At 36.5% G+C, this 25,142-nt stretch overlaps 1 protein-coding gene across 3 annotated transcripts in view; it reads left to right on the plus strand.

The window, feature by feature from the left end:
• Positions 1-20,744, plus strand: part of slc37a1 (solute carrier family 37 member 1) — a 22,695-nt gene extending 1,951 nt beyond the window's left edge. For all 3 annotated transcript variants that reach the window (XM_077216719.1, XM_077216718.1, XM_077216717.1), the window contains 18 exons: positions 1,439-1,520; positions 2,664-2,766; positions 2,864-2,942; positions 5,861-5,996; positions 6,605-6,681; positions 6,877-7,043; positions 7,157-7,209; positions 10,656-10,733; positions 10,817-10,945; positions 11,021-11,111; positions 12,651-12,713; positions 13,028-13,113; positions 13,243-13,291; positions 14,796-14,869; positions 15,032-15,110; positions 15,226-15,323; positions 17,290-17,354; positions 17,474-20,744. In XM_077216719.1, coding sequence (XP_077072834.1) covers positions 1,439-1,520; positions 2,664-2,766; positions 2,864-2,942; positions 5,861-5,996; positions 6,605-6,681; positions 6,877-7,043; positions 7,157-7,209; positions 10,656-10,733; positions 10,817-10,945; positions 11,021-11,111; positions 12,651-12,713; positions 13,028-13,113; positions 13,243-13,291; positions 14,796-14,869; positions 15,032-15,110; positions 15,226-15,323; positions 17,290-17,354; positions 17,474-17,489 — 1,525 coding nt within the window. In that variant the 3' untranslated portion in view covers positions 17,490-20,744. The remainder of the gene's footprint in view (positions 1-1,438; positions 1,521-2,663; positions 2,767-2,863; positions 2,943-5,860; positions 5,997-6,604; positions 6,682-6,876; positions 7,044-7,156; positions 7,210-10,655; positions 10,734-10,816; positions 10,946-11,020; positions 11,112-12,650; positions 12,714-13,027; positions 13,114-13,242; positions 13,292-14,795; positions 14,870-15,031; positions 15,111-15,225; positions 15,324-17,289; positions 17,355-17,473) is intronic.
• Positions 20,745-25,142: the final 4,398 nt, after the last annotated feature.

Here is a 25,142-nt window from a genome sequence, read left to right on the forward strand (position 1 = left end):
CGATTTTCTCTGGGCCTGCTAAGCAGACATTAGCTGATATGTGCTGGAGAATACAATAGAGTAGAATAGAACTCTAATGTCTGATGTATTTAATTAAATACAAGCTTCAATACTGCATTGCAAACTAAGACGTCAGTCTTCTGTTGATCATGGTAGCTGAATTACATGTATGTACATATATACACGCCTCTCTGTGTTTGATCACGTCTTATCTGTGTTTCATTGAATATCTGCGGCATCTGCTCCACTTCAGGACTGATTCTGAAAAATCAGGTTTAGTGAGTTCTATAAAAGGGGCATGCAGGCTAGACTAGGTGTGTTTACATTCCTGTGTATTGTACTGTAAAAACAAACAAAACAAAAAAAGTAAAAGGACATTTCCTAAACTCCCTGCATGACACATAACATATGATTTATGTTTTAAAGAAATAGTGCTATTTTTCTGATTTTTCTCATGGTGGTTATCAGTGCATTTTAAGGTGTAAAAAAAAAAGTTGATTTAGGTAGATTGGTGTATTAAAGGGATAGTTCACCCTCAAGTTGTTCCAAACCTGTATGAGTTTCTTTCTTCTGCTGAACACAAAAGAGGATATTTAGAAAAATGTTGGTAATCAAACAGTTGAATTACCAGCATTCTTCAAAATATCTTCCATTGTGTCCAACAGAAGAAAGAAACTCATACAGGTTTGGAACAACATGAGGGTGAGTAAATGACAATATTTAAATTTTTGGGTGAATTATCCCTTTAACATAACATATATATTTTTTTTTTTATAATTTTGCAGCATATTTTTTACATTGAGTATTTAAAGTTCTAATTATCATCAAACCATTTTGTTGTACCGATATCACTTTCATTTCCTTCTTCACAATGCCATCACACTACTCATTTTACGTCTGTGCTGTTATTTATAATATGCGGTCATTTGTTATTTCATATAATTATATTTGAATAGTGACAAAAAGAGAATTTCGATATTCCACTTTAGACGTTCTACTGACTATAAAAAACTTTGCAACTATATTTCAGGTATTCCAAATCCATGATGAACCTTGACGTGATGAAATGATCAATTAAACAAAAATGAATAAACCAAAAGGCTGTTGTATCTAAACCTGATCTAAGCAAGACTGTAGAATAGTAATGTAGTTAATAAAAGACTTGGTTGCTTTGCCCTTCTTAATTTGACATTAAACAATAGTAAGATGGTCTCCCTTCAACTTCTGATTTGTTAGGTAGTGTAACAGTTGTTTGCGTAACTGAACAGTGGGTGGGAATGTCATTAGCCACTCACACAATTTAATGCCAGCTGCATGCGCTCAGTATTTGTGTTTGTGTTTGTTTTGTGATGCAGTCTATCTCAAATCTCATGTAATGAAATTTCACTGTAAAATGTCCTTATTTCCTTGTCCTTATTGACTGTTGTTGTGTTTTCAGGTACAAGGCCTTCACATTTGCTCTCACTTTCCTGCTCTACACAAGTTTCCATCTATCCAGGAAGCCCATCAGCATAGTCAAGGTAACACGACCCCTGTCACATTGAACAAACCCTTTAAAAGAACACGTGCTGGAGGAAACATCCACAATCACTGACACATCTAGGCCTACTATATATAAATATATGTATGTATGTATATGTACATACACGCATACACTTTATAGCGGATCTTAACTGTTTGATTGCTTGTATTGTTGCGAAATGCAAATTATTATCGCCCAATCTAAACTGCAAAATGTGACAATAAGGCATGAAGCAGGGTTATAATCGTGAACTAAAACTATTAAAATATTTCTGTTAATTGAAATAAATCTGAAATACAAAAATATAAATATTAGTTCAACTTACCGGAAGTTAGAAATGTTGCCTTGGCAAAGAACTGAAATAAGTTTAAGATCAAGCAATAAAATTATTAACTGGAAATAAATAAATATCTTATATATATATATATATATATATATATATATCTTTTTTTGTTTTAAATTAATACAAATGACATAAATAGTAATATTAAAAAATACAAATAATAAGACAAAAGCACATACCAAAATTAATCCAATTAACATGAAAATTACAATTCTTAATAAAGATAATTAATAATTGTATTTATTAATAATAAATGCTAAAATAACACTGGCAAGAAGATATGAACAATAAAATCATGATGTTCTGTTAAGCTCCTTTGAAACTATGTGTATTATAAAAAGCCCTATGCAGATTAAAAAAAATCTAACTTAATTTTTTTTATCTTTTCTTGACGTTAAATATTTATTTATTTATTTTATTTTTAATGTTTAGAATAAACTGTGGTGTATAGATGGAACAGAACTGAAAAATACACCAGAATTCAGTTTTTCAATTTCAATTTTTCATCTCTGCATAAACCGTACAGACAACATTATATTGCTCAGAGGTGGCATGATCAAAATTTGTACTAGCTATTAAAGGCAGTCCTTGTGCTTCCTGGAACTCAAAGGGCTTTTTTTTTCGTTTTCTGTCACATATTAACTAATTTATCTGAGTATAATCCAGAAGTGTGTGGCACTCAGCCATCTAACCATGTTGAACTTTCTGTAGTCAGCCTTTATGTGCAGTCATGTCCTGTGTCAACTGTATGCACTGTCAGAGATGAGTTCATGTTGTGTTGTGTGTGTGTCTGTATAGAGTGAGCTGCATAAGAACTGCTCTCACGTCATGGAGGTTCCTACAGAGAGCGGCCGGCGGCCTAGACTTCACACAGATCTAGACTGCAGCTGGAAACCATTCGGTAACATTAGATTAGATTGGATTCAAGTAATATCTGTTTCTATCACTTTCAGTCAGTGCATTAAATGTTTGGCATCTCTGTGTTTCAATCCCTATAGACAAAAACAACTATAAGCAGTTGCTCGGAGCAATGGATTATTCTTTCCTGTGTGCTTATGCCATAGGCATGTTTCTCAGGTAAGAACATATACAACAACTCTCTAATATATATGTATTTGCTTTAAAATGACTGATTTAAAAGTGTGTGTGTTTTTTTCCCTATACCCATTAGACTTTTGTTTATCTTCGGATAACAAATAAAGGTGTTTTTAATGAAACCGGAAATCTCCATTGAAAGTCCGTTCCTACCCAACTTTAGAAAGTTCATTTAGACATTGTTAAAGTAATCCATATGAATTGAGAGGTATATTATTTAGGCATATATACATTGATCAGCGCACATACATGGAGCACATCAAATATGGTAAACGGAAGCTCATGCATACTTAACGTGCGATTTCTGTATGAACTCTTTGAAGCATTAAAGTTTTGGTGGAATGGACCTTCAATGGAGGATCAGAAATCTCTCAGGTTTCATTAAAAAGATATTTGTGTTTCCATTCCAAGATGAACGAAAGTCGTATGCGGTTTGGAACGGCATGAGAGAGAGAGTAAGCAATGACAGAATTTTCATTTTTGGATGAACTGTCCCTTTACACAATATTCAAAACGTAAGGAAGAATTATATTTGAATCGTCTGTGAACTTAATGGTGCAGTAAGTGATTTCTGAGAAACGCTGTTGATGTTTAAAATCAACCCCAACAAACACACCTCTCCCTTCATTGCTCCGCCCCCAAAATGCACGAACACGAGTGAATATCTTTTCATCATAGCTGAAGTGAAGCAAAATAATGCTTTGCGAAAAATAAAGCAAAGATGGCGAATGAACGACAAGGAAGAACAAAAATTGAACATACACATACAGTACACAAGAGTGTACTTTATGACACTCAAAACTGTCCAAAACCAATGTTACTCACGTATGGAGCTGAAACAATGCAACCCCTGCATCTGTTTTCAGGCCTTCTTGCTTAGATCTCTCCAGCGCTGGAAAGCTTTTCTAATATTAACGTGGATCCTAAAGCTCTGGGGCCTCATTTATAAAACTCTGCGTAGGATCCTTACTAAAATTGTACGTGCGCCCGAAAGCCAAAAATGTCGTACGCAAAAAAATATTCAGACTTATAAAACTGAATATAAAACTGTACACCAGAATCTGCGCAGAATTCACTTTATAAATGCCAGTTAGCGGAAGATTGTGCGCACATGCGTCTCCTCCCCGAAACAACCATAAATGGAGCTTACAACGCCTAGTTTTACTATCCTCATCTGCATATCATTTGCATATGATTATTCATCCACGTGATAACATGTTTAACGGTACCAGACATTACGAAAATATGAAATACGGATGTCATTAATAAAAAAATATATATAATAGCCTATCCTTGCCTTGTTTTTGAATAAATAAATAAAATAGTGTAAAATACATTTCAGATTAAAGGTTTTCTCAATCTTTTCCACTTGCCAAATAGTACTTTTAATTAATTTATATTTTTAATGGAAAAAGACAGACCTTGTTGTGCATTATTTGCACAAAATTATTTTCTCAGACAATCTGCTATTATCATAAGCATTTAATCTCTGTAGTTAAAACATTAAAACATAGCATGCCAGAGGAAAAGTGTTCAAAAGCATTGCATTCACAACAAATATTTATATTTATTGAATATACAAATATTGTAATTTCTCAGTAAAGATTTCATGTAGTTTAAGTGTTTAACACCATTAATGAGATTATCTAAATGTTTATATAAGAAGTAAAACATAGTTGGAATCATTCTTTTATTTATTTAAACTGTTATTGTGAACATGCACTGTATTTATGATTAGGACTTATAATGAAGATTTTAGATAGGCTGCGTCAGTTTCACTAAACGGTCCAACGCACTCGCTGGCGCGGACATTTAAGAAGGGATGGATGTTTGCTTCAGGCTTGGTGAGTGAAATTATGTTTGTATTATCTTTCTGTATATGTATAATTGTCTTTAGATTTTCTGGCTAAAAGTGAACAAAAAGGCATAACTCCAGCTCACCATCGGTATCGCCAAACTGCTCCATCTCCAAAACGTTCGTACGCATGGGTCAGAGCTTGCGTGCAGGTGTGTTTTTATAAATCATAACTTATGCGTCTGAAGTAGCGTAGGCATTATTCAGGGCCTGTTTGTGCGTACGCAACGGTTATAAATGAGGCCCCTGGGCTTATCATAACCCTTCTTTTTCCTGTGATATTCCTCTTTTGTAATGTCTCTCAGCCATCTCTCTTTCTTCAAATCTCCCTCTTGCTCACTCTCTCTCCTCTCCCCCATCATGAGAGGACACACCCCCTACTGCTGATTGGCTACAAGCGTGTTCTGTCGTTCGGTCCGATCGACTTTCAACCGTTTCTTAAATCGCTTACTGCACTTTTAAGGAAGAATTATATTCGATGCAATATAATGAAATGGATGCAATATATCTATCAATGTATATTATTTTCACTAAAATATTTTAATACATAAAAAAGCATTATTAAATCAAAGTTTTGAATGGATTTACTGAAGCAGTTTGACTTTGAAGTGACTCACCAGAATGAATTTACCAACTTGAACACTGTTTCGCTTCTCAATTTTAAATCTTAAGATGCTATTATTTAAAACACCCGACCTAACGCTCTGAATTATTCTAATGTTATTGGTCTTTGGTCTTATCTTGAGCAGCTTAACTTACATTTACATTTATTCATTTAGCTGACGCTTTTATCCAAAGCAACTTACAATTGCTATATATGTCAGAGGTCACACGCCTCTGGAGCAACTAGGGGTTAAGTGTCTTGCTCAGCGACACATTGGTGTCTCACAGTGGATTCGAACCCGGGTCTCTCACACCAAAGGCATGCGTCTAATCCACTGCGCCATCACCACCACTTAACTCATCTAACAACAGTGATATGTTTATTGTTTATTGTTTGCTGCTAACATTCTGTCTGCAGTGACATTTAATACAATCTTTTCAGTGGAATCATTGGAGAGCGTTTGCCCATTCGTCTGTACCTGACTGTGGGCATGTTGACCAGTGGTCTTTTCACCTGTCTGTTTGGACTGGGATACATCTATGACATCCACAGCCTTGGCTTCTATGTATTTGTTCAGGTTGGTGTCATACAGGAAGTCTATCATGCTCACCAAGACTGCATTTATTTGATCAAGAATACAGTAAAAACAGCATTATTGTGAAATATCACACATAACTATTTTATATTTGAATATATTTAAAAATATAATTTGTTCTTGTGATGCAAAGATGACATTTCTGCATCATTACTCCAGTCTTCAGTGTCACATGATCCTTCAGAAATCATTCTAATATGCTGATTTGCTGCTTAAGAAACATTTCTGATTATTATCTATGTTGAAAACAGATACTTAATATATTTGTAGAACCGTGATTCATTTTGTTCAGGATTTTTTTTTTTAATGAATAGACAGTTTAGGCAAACAGCATTTGTTTGAAATAAAAATATTTTGTAACATGATAAATGTTTTACTGTCACTTTTGATCAAAATATCTATAAATTAATTACCTTTCTGAATAAAGATGTTCATTTCTTTGGGGAGAAAAAAAATCTGACCTCAGACTTTGAGTGGTAGTGTATGTAAACAGCAATTATTATTTATTTACCATTTTGTTCAGTTTTAATTCAGCCTTCTCTCCTCTTTTTTTTTTTTTCTGTTTTTTTTTTTTTTTTTGTCATCTGTAGGTGGCCAATGGATTGGTTCAGACCACTGGTTGGCCAAGTGTCGTGACTTGCATTGGCAACTGGTTTGGGAAGGGCAGGTATGAGGCATTACATTTTCCACTAAAATTATAAACTCAATAAATCTGTCTTAACATGAGTTTATCTCAGACGCTTAAGATGAGGGAATGCTTATCCTCTTTGCTGCTTTTTTAGACACTCCAAAATTGTAACAGATCTCTTATTAGCACACAATGAAATGTTATATGATGCGTTTTGTTTTGTTGTGGTATCAGGAGAGGCCTCATCATGGGTCTCTGGAACTCTCACACGTCGGTGGGCAACATTCTGGGTTCCTTGATTGCTGGATATTATGTCTCCTCTAACTGGGGAATGTCCTTCATCATCCCTGGAGTTATCATCGCTGTCATGGGGGTTGTATGCTTCTTCTTTCTTATAGAGCGTAAGTGAATATGACCTCTGGCTTATTTATGTATGTTTGGGTGCAAATTTGTCACAAAGCACTATTGGAGATGGTTGATGGGTTTTTGATGTGAACACTTTCTGTATCTCTAGACCCTAATGACCTGAAGACCACCAGTGCCCAGAACTCAGCTCCAAGCAATCAGGTTAGTACACCATTTATGTGTGTATGTGTACAACCCCAAACTTTTAAACAGTTGTTTCAAATCCGATCTCTCAGGAATGATTAGGGTGACCAGACTCTGAATCTGGCCCGAATTGTCCCGAAAATTATACTAAAGCAAAATCTTGGGTCCCACTTTATATTAAGTGGCTTTAAGTACTATGTACTTACATCGAAAAAAGGTACAAAGTACTTATTGTGTTGATGTTGTATTGTAAAACACTTTTGCTGCTGTTGAGGTGTGATACGGGTAAGGTTAGGGTCAGGTGTGGTGGTATGGGTCGGTTTAAGGGTGGGTTAAGGTGTAAGGGAAGGGTCAACTGTGTAATTACAAATGTAATTACATAAATTAATTACAGCTGTAATTACACACAGGTATTTTCAAAATATAAGTACAATGTAAAAACATGTATGTACACAATAAGTCCATTGTATCAAATTATTAATTTCAATGTAAGTACATAGTACTTAAAGCCACTTAATATAAAGTGGGACCAACTCTTGAGTAGTTATTAGTAGTTATTAGTTATGATAAAACATTAAAAACTGTCCGTGGAGGTTGAGTCGTCCTGCAGCCAGCCCCCGCCGACTGCTCATTGGCTGCAGCATCTTTTTTGTTTCTTTTTTTGAAGTTCTACATAGGCGCGAATTTAGATATGCATTGATAAGCTCATTTCCATTCATTGATTTGTTTCGTTGACGTGGCTGGTGTACCAGAACCCCAACACGCCGCTAAAAAGCAAAAACGTCTCTGCAGGTACCGGGAGAAGTGGGTGGGGAAGTATCCATAATAGTCCGTTTGTTTTTTCTTGCACCTTTTATCAATATCTGGGGCCTCATGTATAAAACTCTACGTAGATTTCATCCTAAAATTGTGCTTGCGTTCTAAAGTTTTCAGACTTACAAACCATGCGTACACCAGAACCTGCACAGAATTCCCTTTATTAACCCAGTCAGCGGAAGATTGTGGACACAAACATGCAACTCCACCATGTCTCCTCCCCGAAATAACCATATATAGAGCTTTACTATGCATATCCTCATCTGTATATCATTTCCATATGAATTTTCGCATCCATGTGAGACCATATTTAACAATACAAGACATTAGGAAAATATGACTACATGCCATTTGTGCCGTCACATTAGATTGCTAAAAGTATTCAATATCCTTGTCTTGTTTTAGAATAAATAAATCAAAAGTGTATAAAATACTGTTTAGAGAGAAGAGTTATATTCATTCTTTTCCACTGGCCAAATAGTATTTTTAGTTGTTTTAAACAAATGTTGTTTAGACTCATTCCTGAAAATCAGTGGATGTGGTTTTTATTGGGCTTGTAAATATCAGATTCCATATTTTTGTTGCGGTTCAGCTGACAAAAAATGAAACTTAGTTTGAGTCCGATACTCTCAAAAATCTGATTTTTGCTACTGACCTGAACAAAAAAAGCCTGGCAGAGAGTCAAACAGACAATGCCTTGTCATCAACAATGTCATCTTCATCTAAGTTCATGTATTTTCCCAGCAGTCTGCGGCAAGGTTGGTTAGATAACATGACTCATTCATGCTCCAAAGCAGTCGCTATGACAACGGCCCTGTGATGCGCACACCTGCGACTCTCAGTAGAGCGTGAGGTGGTCTTCGAGTACGGAGAGTTCACATTTCAGAAACGGTTCATAAGATTGATTTAGATTCAAGAGGAGTGGCTAATCAGGAGTAACAGAGACCGCAGGAGGAAATGTAGATTGACGTCTCATTTTGAATGTGGAGGAGGAATTCATCAAATTCAAGAGCAACTTCAAACACTTGGCAGCTTGCAGCCACTTAATTCTGGATTCTGTGTTGTTTACCCTAATGACTCTTGGTTTGTTTCTATAGGATTCTTAAATATTCATAGTGATTAATTAATTACGATTTAGGAGGTAGTACACTAGTTTTTTGTCTTCTCATCTAGAGCGTACAAACAATAGAAAACACTGCAAGAGGGAATTGGGTCAATAATACTAACAGTAGATAGACTGATTGGAAATATATGCAAATATTTAGCCTTTTTAATTCTTTAGCCTTTTGTAACTTCATCTGTAATCATAAGTTCTTCACCCCTTTTAATCAACTTTGTGATTTCAATTTTCTTCAGGGTGTGACAAATACATTTACAAGTAGAAATATACATTTTCTTCTATATATTAGAAGCTTGTCTATCAAAATGCCTAATAAAGTGTATGAATATTATTAATATTAGCAAATATTTAGCCTTTGTGTAAGGAAAGTAAATGTGTGTGTTTTTATTATTATTATGTAACTTCATCTGTAATAAGTTCTTCACCACTTTTAATAAACATTTATGATTTTCAATTTTCTTCAGCAAATACGTTGTAAATACAAATACAGATACATTTAAAAGTAGAAATATAAATTTTCTTCTATATATTAGAAGCTTGTCTATCAAAATGCCTAATAAAATGTATGAATATCTTTAGACTTATTACTATATATTCGGAATAACATTTATATTTTCAGACCTATAACTTCATATACATCTATATATTCATGATTTACCTTTTTAAAATTACCATTTTAATTATTTTCATATACATTTATATTTATATATTCTAACTTTTCATATACATTTATATTTATATATTCTAACTTTTATGTATTCTTCTATGCTCTAACAGAATTGTAACTTTATTGTTACGTAAAAATCACACAAGTAACGAGTATCACACGATTCGAGTGCTGTTTTTGTCCCGAATAGCAAGAGTGAAGAAGTTAATATTGTGTTATATTTTTATAAACAATATTGTCTATTTTTGCTCAATTTCGCCAACGAAAATATTACCTATAAAGCCTGCGCAGAACTGTTGTGCATCTCCAAACAACACACAGCGTTGTTTTGTTTCCGAATGAATCCGCGTCCATTGACAAAGAGAACCATTTACGTCATTCCATGAATGAATCAGCCGTTTAAACTAATCAAATGAATGAATAACTTGCTCATTAAGACTTTACCTCCACCTACTGGCAGTTTTAGTTTCTCATTTAGAGTATTTCATTAAAAAGTATATTTTATTTTTCCATATTAATAAAAACTCCATTAAAGGGATAGTTCACCCCCCCCAAAAAAAAAAATCTATCATCATTTACTCTCCCTCATGTGGTTTCAAACCTGTATGACTTTCTCTCTTCTGTGGAAAATAGAATATGTATGGTATGTATGTTTGTATGTAAATGTAATCGCTTGAGAGATTTGTGGATGGCAAAATTACATGTCACTACCCATGTTTCTTGTGTTATTATATTAATACAAAATAATGAATATGTTGAATATATTCAGAATACACCTAGTCTAAGTGTTCCCTTGTTGCCTTTACTTGTTGTTCTCTTTGTAAATGTGACACTGAACTCATATTATTATTTTTTTCTCAGAAGCTTCATAAAAGCTGGAATGGTGTTAATGGACACAAAGACCTTTACTTGCAGTGCAAGCCAGGAGCTAAAGCACAGGTTAGTCCACGTCTCTGTGTATTTTTCTGTGTCACTCCTTCAGAAGTATTACTTTTTCACTGTCCGATCCTCCTGTTTGTTAGAGCTGGGACACAGAGCTTCTGCTGGGGCAGGAGAGCATTGGCGTGTGTGTTCCCGTGCAGCAGGTGGTGGTGGTGAAGAGTGAGGCAGAGCCGTCACCCATCAGCTTCATGGGAGCTTTACGCATTCCTGTGAGTGTTGCCCATCCATCATCAGTCAGCGTGTGCCTCAGCGTCACTGACGTTTCTCCCGCTGTGTGTTTGCAGGGAGTGGTGGAGTTCTCTCTTTGTCTGCTGTTTGCCAAGTTGGTCAGTTACACGTTCCTCTTCTGGCTGCCCCTCTACATCACTAAAGCAGGTAACCCACTGATGACATCAGCGATTCTCAGTCATTTAATTCTTCTGTTCTGTTATATTTATTTCTGTGGTTCTCTTGATGTAGAGGTTTCTGTGTTTTGATGTGTCTTGTGTATATGTTTGCACATTTTGGGATGGTGGTTAATATACTGCTGCAGTAATGACATATTTTTGTTGGCCAACCCGCAAGTTAGCATCAACTTCGACAAAAACCCAATAAGACTTTTCCATTGGCCTTTGGATTATTGCAGAATATAAACTCTGTGACAAACAAAAATTTTCTTCAATGTGATAATCTTCACAAATTAACACAACTTTTATGAATGTTGATGCCTATATAAATACAATTGGCAGATGTAAAAAGCTAAACATAGGCTATAAACAAACTACATTAAAGTCTCCGACCACTCTTTCAGTCTTTATTTAAAAACACATTTTCCCTGAAAGTTCGAGTTCGAATGGTCAGCAAGAGAGCGATTATATACACAACGAGGCTGTGAAAGTGGACTACTCAATTGATGAGTTTAGCTGTTCGGTGTGATGATGTTTAAAGGATTAGTTCACTTTTTAAGCACTTTTGCTGATAATTTACTCACCCCATGTCATCCAAGATGTCCATGTCTTTCTTTCTTCAGTCGAAAAGAAATTAAAGTTTTTGATGAAAACATTCCAGGATTTTTCTCCATATAATGGACTTCAACGGGACCCAAGCGGTCCAAGGTCCAAATGACAGTTTCAGTGCAGCTTCAAATGGCTTTAAACGACACCAGACGATGAATCGTGACTCTCCTGTTCGAACTCGTTCATCAAAATGAACAAATCTGTTTTTTGAGTCATTTTGTTCGTTGAATGAACGAAATGACTCGAAAAAAGACTTGTTCAAAATTAACAAATCTTTTTTCGAGTAGTTTCATTCGTTGAATGAACAAAATGACTCGAAAAAAAGATTTGTTCATTTTGATGAACGAGTTCGAACAAGAGAGTCACGAACGCGCATCACAGAACAGAGCAAGGCGAGCATTTGTGCTTATAAAACTTAAACTTTTTTATTTATTTTTGAAATGACCGAACGTTTCGCAAGATAAGACCCTTATGCATCGTCTGGTGTCGTTTAAAGCCCTTTGAAGCTGCACTGAAACTGTCATTTGCACCTTGGACCGTTTGGGTCCAGTTGAAGTCCATTATATGGAGAAAAATCATGGAATGTTTTCATCAAAATCCTTAATTTCTTTTCGACTGAAGAAAGAAAGACATGGACACCTTGGATGACATGGGGGTGAGTAAATTATCAGCAAAAGTTTCTTAAAAAGTGAACTAATCCTTTAATGTTCCCGTAAACCTCTCTGGGTCCATTTAGCCACTTGTTAATAACCGTAAAAGACCTTGTGTTAATCGAGGACCTCATTTCATTGACAACAGGATGATGGAATTGTAAGTGCTAAAATGCTAACTCGTTTCCATGTTTTGGCCTGCTAAAAATACCTCATCCCTGCAGCACACTATATGGCACATTTACTACAATGTACTTCCTGTTTTTCAGCTCACCTAGATGCCAAGAAAGCCGGAGACCTTTCAACTCTATTTGATGTGGGTGGCATTGTTGGTATGTACATTTTTTGTCCTTTTATTGAATTTTAGTAATGGGAGTGGGCATTAATAGTTGCGATTCTTATAGCTATAAATAATAAATTGTGATGTGTTTAACAACACCCATAACAGACCAAACAAGGTCTTCCTCATCGTGACTTGTTTGGGACACGTCCCGCTTTGTCTTTATTTCTTCATCACTCAAATATTTTAATGATGGCAAACAGTTCTGCCCACTGCTAACCATGCAAATAAAGCAGCGCAGAGGAATGCAAAAACACGTTCTGTATCTAAGTGTTTATGTGTGTGTGTGTGTGTGTGTGTGTGTAGGAGGGATCTTGGCTGGAGTGATCTCTGATAAGATGGGAAAGAGGGCCACCACTTGTGCTGTGATGCTTCTGCTGGCAGCACCCACGGTATGTCATTTTGTTGATCAAATACAGCGAAGCTTGTGCATTTAAAGGCCCTTTGTTGCATCACATTTCTCTCAACATTGACAGTGGTTTGTGTGTGTGTTGTTTTTGTTTTTATATATATATATATAGCTCTACGGCTTCTCTATGATCAGTCAGTTTGGCTTGGGTCCCACTATTGGTAAGACATCAAATTCTTCAAAGTTACATGAGAGTGTTTTTTGACCCCTGTTGCTTTGAGAGAATTAATGAGATCAACAGATGATAGCTGATGCCAGCTTTGCTATGTGTTATTATATTATTTGAAGTAGTAAATATTAATCATTTTGATTACTTTGTATATACACACTGACACTACCAATCAAACGTTTTTTGTAATGTTTTTGAAAGAAGTCTCTAATACTCTCCGAGGCTGCATTTATTTGATAAAAAATACAATAAACTGTAATATTATGATATATTGTTATGCTGGATTGACAAATCCAACATGCAGATCTACTATTTAGGCTTTTTGTTCTGATACAAATTTTTAAACATTATCTTCTCTTAAGAGCTTTAAAACTACAACCACCAAACTCAGGTCAGACCTTTAGACTGTTCTTACTCGAGATGCTAACCGATCCATCTTTGAGAATTCCCGTATTGGACTTCCGAACATTCCCAAACTCTCATTGACTTTCATACAATAACTCTCGTCGAGTATTTAAGCTGTCTAAAAGATTAACAACTATCCTAGGACAATATGCTCAAACATGCTAGCCATTTGTTTAAAAATGACAGGTTCATGCTAGCAATGCTTTAAAACATGCTAGCAAAACGTTAAAATATGTTAGGATCATGCTAGCAAAATGTAAAACTGTTAAAACATGCTAAATCATGCCAGTAACGGAATAAAAAAAAACGCTAACAGTGAACTAAAACATATTAAAGACATGTTAAGGCATGCTAACAAGATAAAACTGGCTAGCAACATGATAAAACATGCTAGGAAGCTTATGTTCAATCTTTCAGAAAAGGCTTTGTCCCGATAAACTTTACTTTCTAGTTACAATTTGAAGTAACTGTTTTTTTTATTTGAATATATTTTGAAATGTAATTTATTCCTTTTATGCAAAGCTGAATTTTAAATATCATTACTCCAGTCTTCAGTGTCACATGATCCTTCAGAAATCATTCTAGCATGCGGATTTGCTGCTCAGGAAACATTTCTGATTATTATGAATGTTGAAAACAGCCGTGTTGCTTAATAGTTTTGTGGAAAGTGTAATTATTATTTTTCTGGATTCTTTGATTAATATAAAGTTCAGAAAGAGCAGCATTTATTTGAAATAGAAAACTTTTATAACATAATAAATAAATATCTTTACTATCACTTGATCAATTTTAATGCGTCCTTGCTGAATAAGTGATAATTTCTTCAAGAAAGTACTACCCTCAGACTTTTAATTTTGCATAGGAGTGTATGTAAATAAAATACAAGATAGTTTTATATATGACATTATGTAGTGTGTATTAAGAAGACTTAAATGCCTTGTGCCTCCAGATTATGCACCAATCTTGCCATCATTTCCTCATATATCTTTTCAAAATGGAAAAAAGCCATTTGTTCTGTAGAGTGGCGCTTTTTCTGCTGTGTCATTGCATGGTTCAGTGCACTGATGTTTGTATGTTATTTGATATGGCAGGTATGCTGCTGGTGTGTGGTGGTTTAGTCAACGGGCCGTACTCTCTCATCACAACAGCTGTCTCTGCTGACTTGGTGAGTGTGTGTGTGTGTGTGTGTGTGTGTGTGTGTGTGTGTGTGTGTGTGTGTGTGTGTGTGTGTGTGTGTGTATTTATAAATAAGCACAACATTATGCAAGTGCATTTCCTGTGTCACATACTGTTTCTCTCTGATGGATTGTTTGATTTAACTCTATAGGGCACACACAAGAGTCTGAAGGGCAATGCCAGGGCTCTCTCTACAGTTACAGCTATTATAGACGGCACTGGATCTGTCGGTAAGACCCTAATAACATCATATCTCCAGCCACTCAGTTCATATTCATGTTTTATTGTGAAGCTGTCTCATGTAGAGCAGAGAGAGGTCACTCTTGTGGCTTTCGTCTTCTGCAGGTGCTGCTGTGGGTCCTTTGCTGGCAGGGCTGTTGTCAGCACAAGGCTGGGATCAGGTCTTTTACATGCTCATGACCGCAGACTTTTTTGCACTTTTGGTGAGTCTAAATAAAAGCTTACTTAATTTGACAGATTTTTTTAAAGCTCTTTCATTGTTGTTGTTGTTGTTGTTTTTTGTAAGCAAAATTTTAATTAACCTATAGTTTTAATCCAAAGCTCCTCTTTGTCCAAGACTATATTATATAGACAATATAGGCCCTCCTATCTAAGCTGATATGTACATCTGGTGCTTCTATTGTCATTAAAATAAATAAACAAACTCAAAAATATATTCTTTTGTTTTTAGCTGTTTGATTAAGATTAAGTTATAACTAAATTTGAATAATTTTATGATTTGCTGAGGCCCCCTAGTGCACAGGTTTTCACTTACAGTGTTTTTTTTTTTTTTACAGTATTTTTATGGGTTGACTTGATTGCATGTAAATGGTTGTTGTGTATATATAGGTTGTGTCAATTTAAAAAGGAAAAAGGTCTTCTCTTAAAAAATGTTTGAAAACCACTTCCCTATTGGGGCACCGGTTACTTGATTGGCAGATGCGGTCACTATAAATTGTTGTATGGCAGCATGAACAGAATAGAATTATAAACTTTATTTATTCCTGTAAAGTTTAGCAGTGTACACTTGGCAGTTCATTTCACTCATTCAGTACTTGACATACAGTCCGATAACACAGTGTACATTTAACCGTCTGGTGCTCTTCACAGGGCAGTGAAAATTGTTTTTTATTTAATATTTTGTATTTTTAGGGAATTTTATTGTACTTATTTTATATTTATGCAGTTGTTATAATCCATTTATTTACTTTGAGTATAGACCTTAAAATTAAATTTCCAACTCTCTGATGTCTTTTCTTCAAAGCACTCAAGATTTCTGACAGTTTAAGTCCAGTCTCTTTTTAATGAAGGCCTTTGGCATATTATTGCTGAAGTGAAAAAAGTTTAAAAAGTTATAGAATTTTAAGTTTATGAAAAATGCCCAAAAATACTATTTTAAATTTGTATATGAAAAATATATTAGCCAAAACAGAGAAAATCAAAGCCATAAATCTTTACTAGCCAGAAATCATAAGCAAAAAAAAGAGCTTTCCGTAAGATTTTGTTTGGGCTCCGTCCGAAATGTTTTCGCTAGATAAAATTAGTTTCCCCTTCATCTCCAATGCGGTCATTTTTGACTGCGGAGTGTACAGTGACTATTATTTTCAGATCCATTTAACCTTTTCGAATCATGTCCATGACTTTTTATTTTCTTTTTCTTTTTACACATAGCAATAGCCAAAACCTTTATCAAGTTTCGTACCATTCTGATGAAATATAAACATTTACAGGTTAAGACAAGTGATACATTAATCAAAGAATTCACATAGTTATGACATCCAAAAAAAACAATTTAAAAAAAAAATTGTTTGTAGGATTGTCACGGTACCAAAATTTCAGTAGTTGGAACAAATACCAGTCAAATTTGACTGGTCTTGGTACCAATTTTGGTACCATAGCAAAAACTTGCTATGAATGATCCTAAGTAAATAATACATTAAAATATTAGTATGTAGCCTTCAAATATTGTTTAGTTAAATAAACATTACATTTAAAAAATCTAATGAAAAGTTAGTAATAACATGAAAATCAGCTAAATTAACTAAATGATTTGTGAGCATGCAGAGCTCACACTGAACAAACTCTGGTGTGTGGAGACGATTCGGCCTCACTTAAACGCCTCTGATTGGCCATTGCATTCACTTGCACAACACTTTTCTGTAATTGGCTACAATGCTCAACGCTGCAAAAACAGATAGTAAATAGAAATCTTTGACGCTCTTTGCAGAGTGCTTACACAAATACAGATGTGTGTGAAAGCTGTGCTTATTAGCGGGTACCTGATTGGCCCAGTACTTAATATCTACTGTAGATAGAAGGGTATCATTATGCTTTTAATATTTTCATATCAACTTGGTACCGAAGCATCTGCACTTTTGACAACCCTAATTGTGTTTGTATGTTTTTCAGCTTTTGCTGAGACTTGTGACGAAGGAGCTTCGCTCTCATAGGAGCCGGCCAGGTGCCGCTGTCGAGTGAGTGCTGTTTTGAGCTTGTACTTTATTACAGTAGCAAATCAATGACCAAAACAGTCAAAGGACTTCCTATCTTTGACTAAAACAGTCCCCCCCCCCCCCCCCTTTGTGTATTTTAGAATGAAGGAACATTGAATGAAGGAACTTTGCACTATCTGAGCGAGAGAAACAGTGAAGGGCAGCACTGTATGCACATGTTCATCTCTCACCAGTTGTCATCTGACCACTTCCTACCCTGGACCAAAACTTGACTGAAACCTCAGTCCATGGACTATACAAAGAGACATTTTATACCCTTTTTCAGATAAAAAAAAAAAAAAAAATCGATTTAGGGTGACAGCAAAGCAACTTTGAGGAAATATTTTCTTACAGAATATTTTCCCTCGAGATCATCATGGACATGCAGTCTGGACCTTGCAGCTCTAATTGCTCTTGTGCCCAAACAAATGAACACGACTCAATGTGAGATCATGCCTAAATATCCCTCCAGTTAAATAATGCACAATTGCACAACCAAAAGTAGCCTCCCTTTGTTGCTAACAAGGGGATTTTTTAAATAAATGCAGTAAAATTTCTACTTCTAGACCCCACCGGGCACACAGTGACTTCATTAAACACGCAGAACAAATGTCCCTGTAAACAGTTCATAAATCCATTCTTGCATGATTTGAACACAGCAATTTATGTAAGAATGGTTTGAGAAATATTTACACCGAATTTGTTCTGCTCGTGTTTAATAAACTAGGCAGATAGAGCGTATAGCTGGTTATCAGTTGATGTATGTGTATATATATATGTATGCTAAATCTATAATATATTATTATTCTCATCTGCCTTTCTATGAACCAAAGCCAATCTTGTCATTGAGAATTTTTTTTATATATTTGAACTGTTCTACGAATCCCCTGATATGACGTGGTGGTGGGAAAAAATATGGGATGGGAGAGGGGAAAAATGCTTGTGTGTTCCCTAGCAAAAGTTTTGCGTTCCCCGAGAAGCTGTTTGCTCGCAAAATTTTGCCGTCCTTCAAGAAACGTTGCGTAACCTGGCGAAGAACTCGAAAGTTTCCCCGTCCCTCGAGAAACGTTGCGTTACCTGGCGAAGAACTCGAAAGTTTCCCCGTCCCTCGAGAAACGTTGCGTAACCTGGCGAAGAACTCGAAAGTTTCCCCGTCCCTCGAGAAACGTTGCGTTACCTGGCGAAGAACTCGAAAGTTTCCCCGTCCTTCAAGAAACGTTGCGTAACCTGGCGAAGAACTCGAAAGTTTCCCCGTCCCTCGAGAAACGTTGCGTTACCTGGCGAAGAACTCAAAAGTTTCCCCGTCCCTCGAGAAACGTTGCGTTACCTGGCGAAGAACTCGAAAGTTTCCCCGTCCTTCAAGAAACGTTGCGTAACCTGGCGAAGAACTCGAAAGTTTCCCAGTCCCTCGAGAAACGTTGCGTAACCTGGCGAAGAACTCGAAAGTTTCCCCGTCCCTCGAGAAACGTTGCGTAACCTGGCGAAGAACTCGAAAGTTTCCCCGTCCCTCGAGAAACGTTGCGTTACCTGGCGAAGAACTCGAAAGTTTCCCCGTCCTTCAAGAAACGTTGCGTAACCTGGCGAAGAACTCGAAAGTTTCCCAGTCCCTCGAGAAACGTTGCGTTACCTGGCGAAGAACTCGAAAGTTTCCCAGTCCCTCGAGAAACGTTGTGTTACCTGGCGAAGAACTCGAAAGTTTCCCAGTCCCTCGAGAAACGTTGTGTTACCTGGCGAAGAACTCGAAAGTTTCCCCGTCCCTCGAGAAACGTTGCGTTACCTGGCGAAGAACTCGAAAGTTTCCCCGTCCCTCGAGAAACGTTGCGTTACCTGGCGAAGAGCTCGAAAGTTTCCCCGTCCCTCGAGAAACGTTGTGTTACCTGGCGAAGAGCTCGAAAGTTTCCCCGTCCCTCGAGAAACGTTGCGTTACCTGGCGAAGAACTCGAAAGTTTCCCCGTCCTTCAAGAAACGTTGCGTAACCTGGCGAAGAACTCGAAAGTTTCCCCGTCCTTCAAGAAACGTTGCGTAACCTGGCGAAGAACTCGAAAGTTTCCCCGTCCCTCGAGAAACGTTGCGTTACCTGGCGAAGAGCTCGAAAGTTTCCCCGTCCCTCGAGAAACGTTGTGTTACCTCGCGAAGAACTCGAAAGTTTCCCCGTCCCTCGAGAAACCGTTTAAAACCCTTAAACGTTTTGCTAACAAACGCAAAGTTTCTCGGGGACTGCAAAACATTTGCGAGAGAACGCAAAAGCATTAACACTTACTTTTTCTTCCCATCTCAAAATATTTTTCATCACCATGTCCCTTAAGAGGTTCTGTGGTTTTCTGTGTCTTACTGTGGTGACGTCAAAGGTTCTTATCCTGTGTTTGTATATAGGAGATCCACTAGGTGATTCAGCCATATGACAAATTATTTTTTTATATTTATTTATTTTTGGTATTAGAGCAGGGGTGTCCAATCCTGCTTCTGTCCTGCAGAGTTTAGCTCTAACTTGCCTCAACAGACCTGACTGGATGTTTCTAATAACCACAGTAAGAACTTGATTGGTCAGGTGTGTTTAATTGGGGTTGAAGTTGAACTCTGCAGGACAGTGGCCCTCCGGGACCGAGTTTGGACACCCCTGCATTAGAGATTTTCACTGCTGGCCTGTGACTTAATGAATAATCACTATGTTTTGGAGTTATTATGAAAGAAGATTAGGAATTAGTTTTTATCTGACCACTGGTTATTATACATTCATATACAAACAAAATTCAAACTGTTCTGTATAAATAATACAATATATCAACATTTTGATTTGCTTTCTCTGTAGGATAATGTGTAAGATTTTTTAAAAGCGCTTCTGTTGCCAGGTTCAGAAGGTTCACATCAAGATCAGTCTGTATGATATAGATCAGTGTGAGCGAACCAAAAGAGTCTCCTTGACTGTAATTGTATGTGCACATTTAGGACCCGCACCTGCCTCTGCAGCTATAAATGTTTAAAGTGTCTATTTGAATGTTGAAGTTACTGTGGGATTGTGTCATTCTGCAGAGCTAGAGGAACATGTAGATGTTTGCTGTAAAGCTGGACCTCTTACGTAATCATGCGTTTAGCACGTGTGCATTTGCCCTTATAGGACAACATACTCTTGGTGATTGAATGTTTCTGTATAATTTATGGGTAGTACCTTGGTGTAATGAGGTAAAATACTTTGTGCCTTTTTTCTATTTGCTTTTTTTGTATAGGGATATGTCTTTTGGAGTGTTCATTTTTAAGTTATTGTCAGCTACTTTACAGAATCCTGTGGAACAAATAGAGATTTGGGAATTATCTGTATTATGTTGCTGTGTGTACACATAGGACATTTTGAATAAAGCAGACACAAGGCATGAACTCTCTTTTTGTGTGACAGTGCAAAAAAATAGAGTCACACTAAATGGACAAGAATTACTGGGACATCACTTAATTCTTGAATTCAGGTGTTTCAATCAGACCCATTGCCACAGGTGTATAAAGTCATGTACCGTCTGCGGCTGTGTCTGAAATCGCCCCCTATACCCTTAAATAGGGCATTATTTGAGGGAACAGCCATTTGTAGTGGTTTCCGAGTGCACTCATTCAATCCCACAATGCACTGCAATAACAAGTGTACAACCGATGTAGGCATCAACGGCTAGAGAATACCCAAAATGCACTGTGAGAGTCGTGCCGACTGAATTCCGGTGTCGGACCGGATGTCGTCCGTAGCAGAATCATCATTACATCCATTCATTTTACAAACCGGGTATAACGTAATATCACACAGGTAGGCTATAAATTCCTTTTTGATTGATTTATTAAGTTGTTTAATTAAGATCTATTTAGGCTAGATTCCATGACTGAGTTCAAGACAAATCTTTTCATCACTACTGGAGCTGCCAGTTTACTAAGTTTCAAGTTATTATTTAAACCGCAAGCAAAAACTATGCAAAAGCGGCAGCCCTTCCGGCGCACTCAGTGTCTGAATTCACTCGCTTGTTTTCATTCACTCCTTAAAGTGGATTATATTAGCGGAGTAATGTAAGGAATAGCGGATGAGGGTATAGGGGTGATTTCGAACACAACTTGCATTTACAAACATTTTTGAAAAAATTAGTCGTTCTGAAGAGCTCAATCAATTCAAGCGTGGTACTGTGAACGGATGCCACCTTTACAATAAGTCAGTTATTTCAGAAATTTCATCCCTGCTAGATATTATGCGGTCTATTCCAAGTAGTATTATTTGAAAGTGGAAGCGTTTAGGAACAGCAGCAACTTAGCCATGAAACACAAGACTACATAAAGTCACAGAGCGGTTCACCGAGTGCTGAGGCACACGGTGTGTAAAAATCGCCTACGCTCTGCTGATTCCATCGCTGAAGAGTTCCAAACTCTGGCATTATCAGCACAAAAACTGTGCGACATCCACGCCTCACATCACCAAGTACAATGCCAAGCAGTCGGATGGAGTGGAGTAAAGCACACGGCCACTGGACTGGAGCAGTGGAAACCTGTTCTGTGGCGTGACAAATAACGCTTCTGTATTTGAAAGTCTGATTAGCGAAGTCTGGGTTTGACATAAAACAGTTGAACATGACCTGTCTGACTGCATTGTGCCAACTGAAAAATTTGGTGGAGGAGGTATAATGTGGAGGATAGTGGAGGCGGCTATGCCCCTTACTTCCACTGAAGGGAAATCATAATGCTTCAGAACACAAGGACTTCTTACACGTTCCATAAAGACATGGGGCCGGTTTCACAAAGATAGACTTTGACTATGGCTTAGATATAGCAGATGGTCAGACTTCAGATAGACTAAATCAGACCGTTGCACAAAGCACTTAAGACTCTCTTATGACTATCTTAAGTAGGACTATACTGCAATGCATTCTGGGTAAAATAAGACACTTTTAAAAACAAAAAACATGGCGGATCGAGTAAGCGCATTCAACCGCTCAGTGCAGTTTACCCCAGTGAAAAATATGTGTTTGTTGGAGGAGTATTACAGTTACAAGGACATTTTACTTGGAAAATTTAGCGGAGAATGTAGTAACAAGAAGAAATGTTTAATTTGAAAAAAAGATTGCTACGACAGTTCACAGCGTTAATCCAACCTTTGAGCAGAGCGTTAAAGACGTACAGAAAAGAAAAGTCCTCATTATTATATAAGTTAAGTTTAATGAACATGCTTTAGTTTATTTAAAACTGCACTGAAAAATAAATATATGTAGGACTTACATGATTTCTCAAATGAATTACTAGAATACAGTTAGCTATAAGCTAATAATAGTACTTATTAAAATACTAAATGCTTAGATTTATTTGCTCTTTCAGCAACAAGACTAAACCGAATGTGAATCAGTCCACATCCTAAACAAATGCTCTACTCTTCTCCACAACGGTAACCCACTGTAATTTAAATGGTTCTAATAATTGCAATGTAATTGAACATTAAACACAATTACACACTATAAAGTCTTCTCCTTTCCTCATTTTCTAAAAAACACATAAAATAACACTTCATTTCAACATTTATTCTGTCTTAATTCAGCTATATGCAAAGCATGCTGGGAACTAACAAGCACCGCCCAGTTTCAGTTAATGCAACACAAATCATTCATGTAATCCAACACAAACGGATTAAGTAAACTTTAATTTTACATATTTAAGCAGATTGAACACAATCAAATTAAGTTTTTGTTTATCGCGAAATTAAACCCTTTACATTAGTTTAACGATTGATAAGTAAAGTGGAAAATGATACAGGTTAAGCTAATTAAACGCAATACAATAGTGTTTTGGTGGTAAAAGAAATGTATGTGTGTTACTTTAACAAAACATATTTGGGTAAAAAGAACAGTGCCACAAAACCATTATTTTGAGCGTTCGGACATCAGTGCCTGACCTCACAAATGTTCTGGATAATGGGCAAAAATTCCCACAGAAACCAAAAACTCCAAAATCTTGTTGAAAACCCTTTCCAGAAGAGTGGAAGCTACTTTTTACTTAATAAATGAAAAAATGACCAGTCGAGCTGTAGATAATAAGATATTATACAGCCACACAGACACCTCTTTCATCTTAAGAAGTCAGTGTGAGTCATCGAGTGCTTTGAGTGTCCATGTGCAGGTGACACGTCATCAGTGCACACACAGGCAGGTGGCAGTCAGTCAATGACAACAAAACAGATACAAATACAGAGTCTATGTTCGGAAGGATAAGTATTCCATGGTGGGTGAATTCATACATGAATATAATTGAGTATAATGAGTGCGTTTCAGAGCTCGGATCATTACAGTTTAACAGATGATTCATTTGATTTGCCACAGGGAATCACACGCTTCCCCTGAATGACTCCAGCGCTGAACCCCGTCTGTTCATTTTGCCACCTCGTTGCCCACAACCCTGACTCACCTTCATGAATTATTTTATTCTGCCATCACATGTACCAGCAGTTCTCACATTATGTTAGGGTTATTCCCATTATGCCTTTTGAACTTAATAAAAAAATGTTTTGTAATTTAAAGATGTTAAAGGCCCTTCTGTAGTCAATCATTTTATCTCTTAAAACTCATCTTTGATCACCAAAATTACATATTTAAATGTTTTTTCCTTTAAAAAAATCTTAATGCGTTAAAATATTTTGAATCTAATTCTACACCCTTGCCTCACGGTTCTTTGAATATGCTAATTAGGCATTGAATGAACGGGCATTGAATATGCTTCCACTCACTCACACCAGCTCAGAGATCCATTTGTTGATGATCACACTTGATTTTTTATTTTTTTTACATGTAATAATACAATAGATACAAATATTTCACATATAATACTCTAAATGATTCATTAGCATCATAAGCCATGAAGAACATTAAAGTTAACCGATTTCACACATTAAGGGGAAAAAAAGAAAAAAGAAAAGAAAGCGTAACGGAAAGAGTTATACGTGTATAATCAAAAAAAAGAAGAGGAATTTAATTATTTGTAGATGTCCATAGTTCTGGTTGCTTTGCAGTTTGAAAGTCCTTGTGATGTTTCAAAGTAAATCTTCATGTCAGCCTTAAAATGTTAGATGTTGGGTAGGCTATCCTTTCAGGCCATTTACATTTGTGTATATAAAAGTTACCAAGTAATATAATAAGATTTAACATAAAAACGTGACTCTTGACTACATCTTTTTTGTCATAATAAAAAAATCACATCTCTTTATCTATCTATACGAATTTTAATTCCACTTAACATATTAAATAAATATTCCACATCAATCCAAAAAATAATTAACATACATACTGTCATGATTCTGCCATCATGTCCTTGATTTTTCCTAGTCTTGTGGCAGGATAATGACAGACCCATGTTTTGTGTACAAGTGCATGGTCTGTTGTTTGGGCCATGTGCTTGTGTTTGTCACGGAACGGGTAAGGAAAAAAGTGTGAGGACTCAAGTGCAGGAGAAATTATATTTATTTACAAAAGAAAACAAACACAAAACAAAACCCACGAGGGGGAAAACATAACTAATAAATATAAAACAAAAACAGAACATGAAACTTACTGGAGGATCACAGGGAACAGGAAACATTAGACAACGATCCGACAAAGAATGCAAACAAGAGGAGACTTATGAAGGGAACAAATCAAGAGGGGACAGGTGGAAGAACTCAATAATCAGGTAACAAGGGGGAGGGATCAGACAAGGACAAGAGCACATGGCCCAAAATAACAAAACACCCATGTGCAACACAAGACAGGACAGGCAAGTGACATTACCCCC

This window comes from Siphateles boraxobius, unplaced genomic scaffold (genome assembly GCF_051911475.1).
Source record: "Siphateles boraxobius isolate OS27281-9 unplaced genomic scaffold, OSU_SipBor_1 7, whole genome shotgun sequence".
Lineage (NCBI taxonomy): Eukaryota > Metazoa > Chordata > Actinopteri > Cypriniformes > Leuciscidae > Siphateles > Siphateles boraxobius.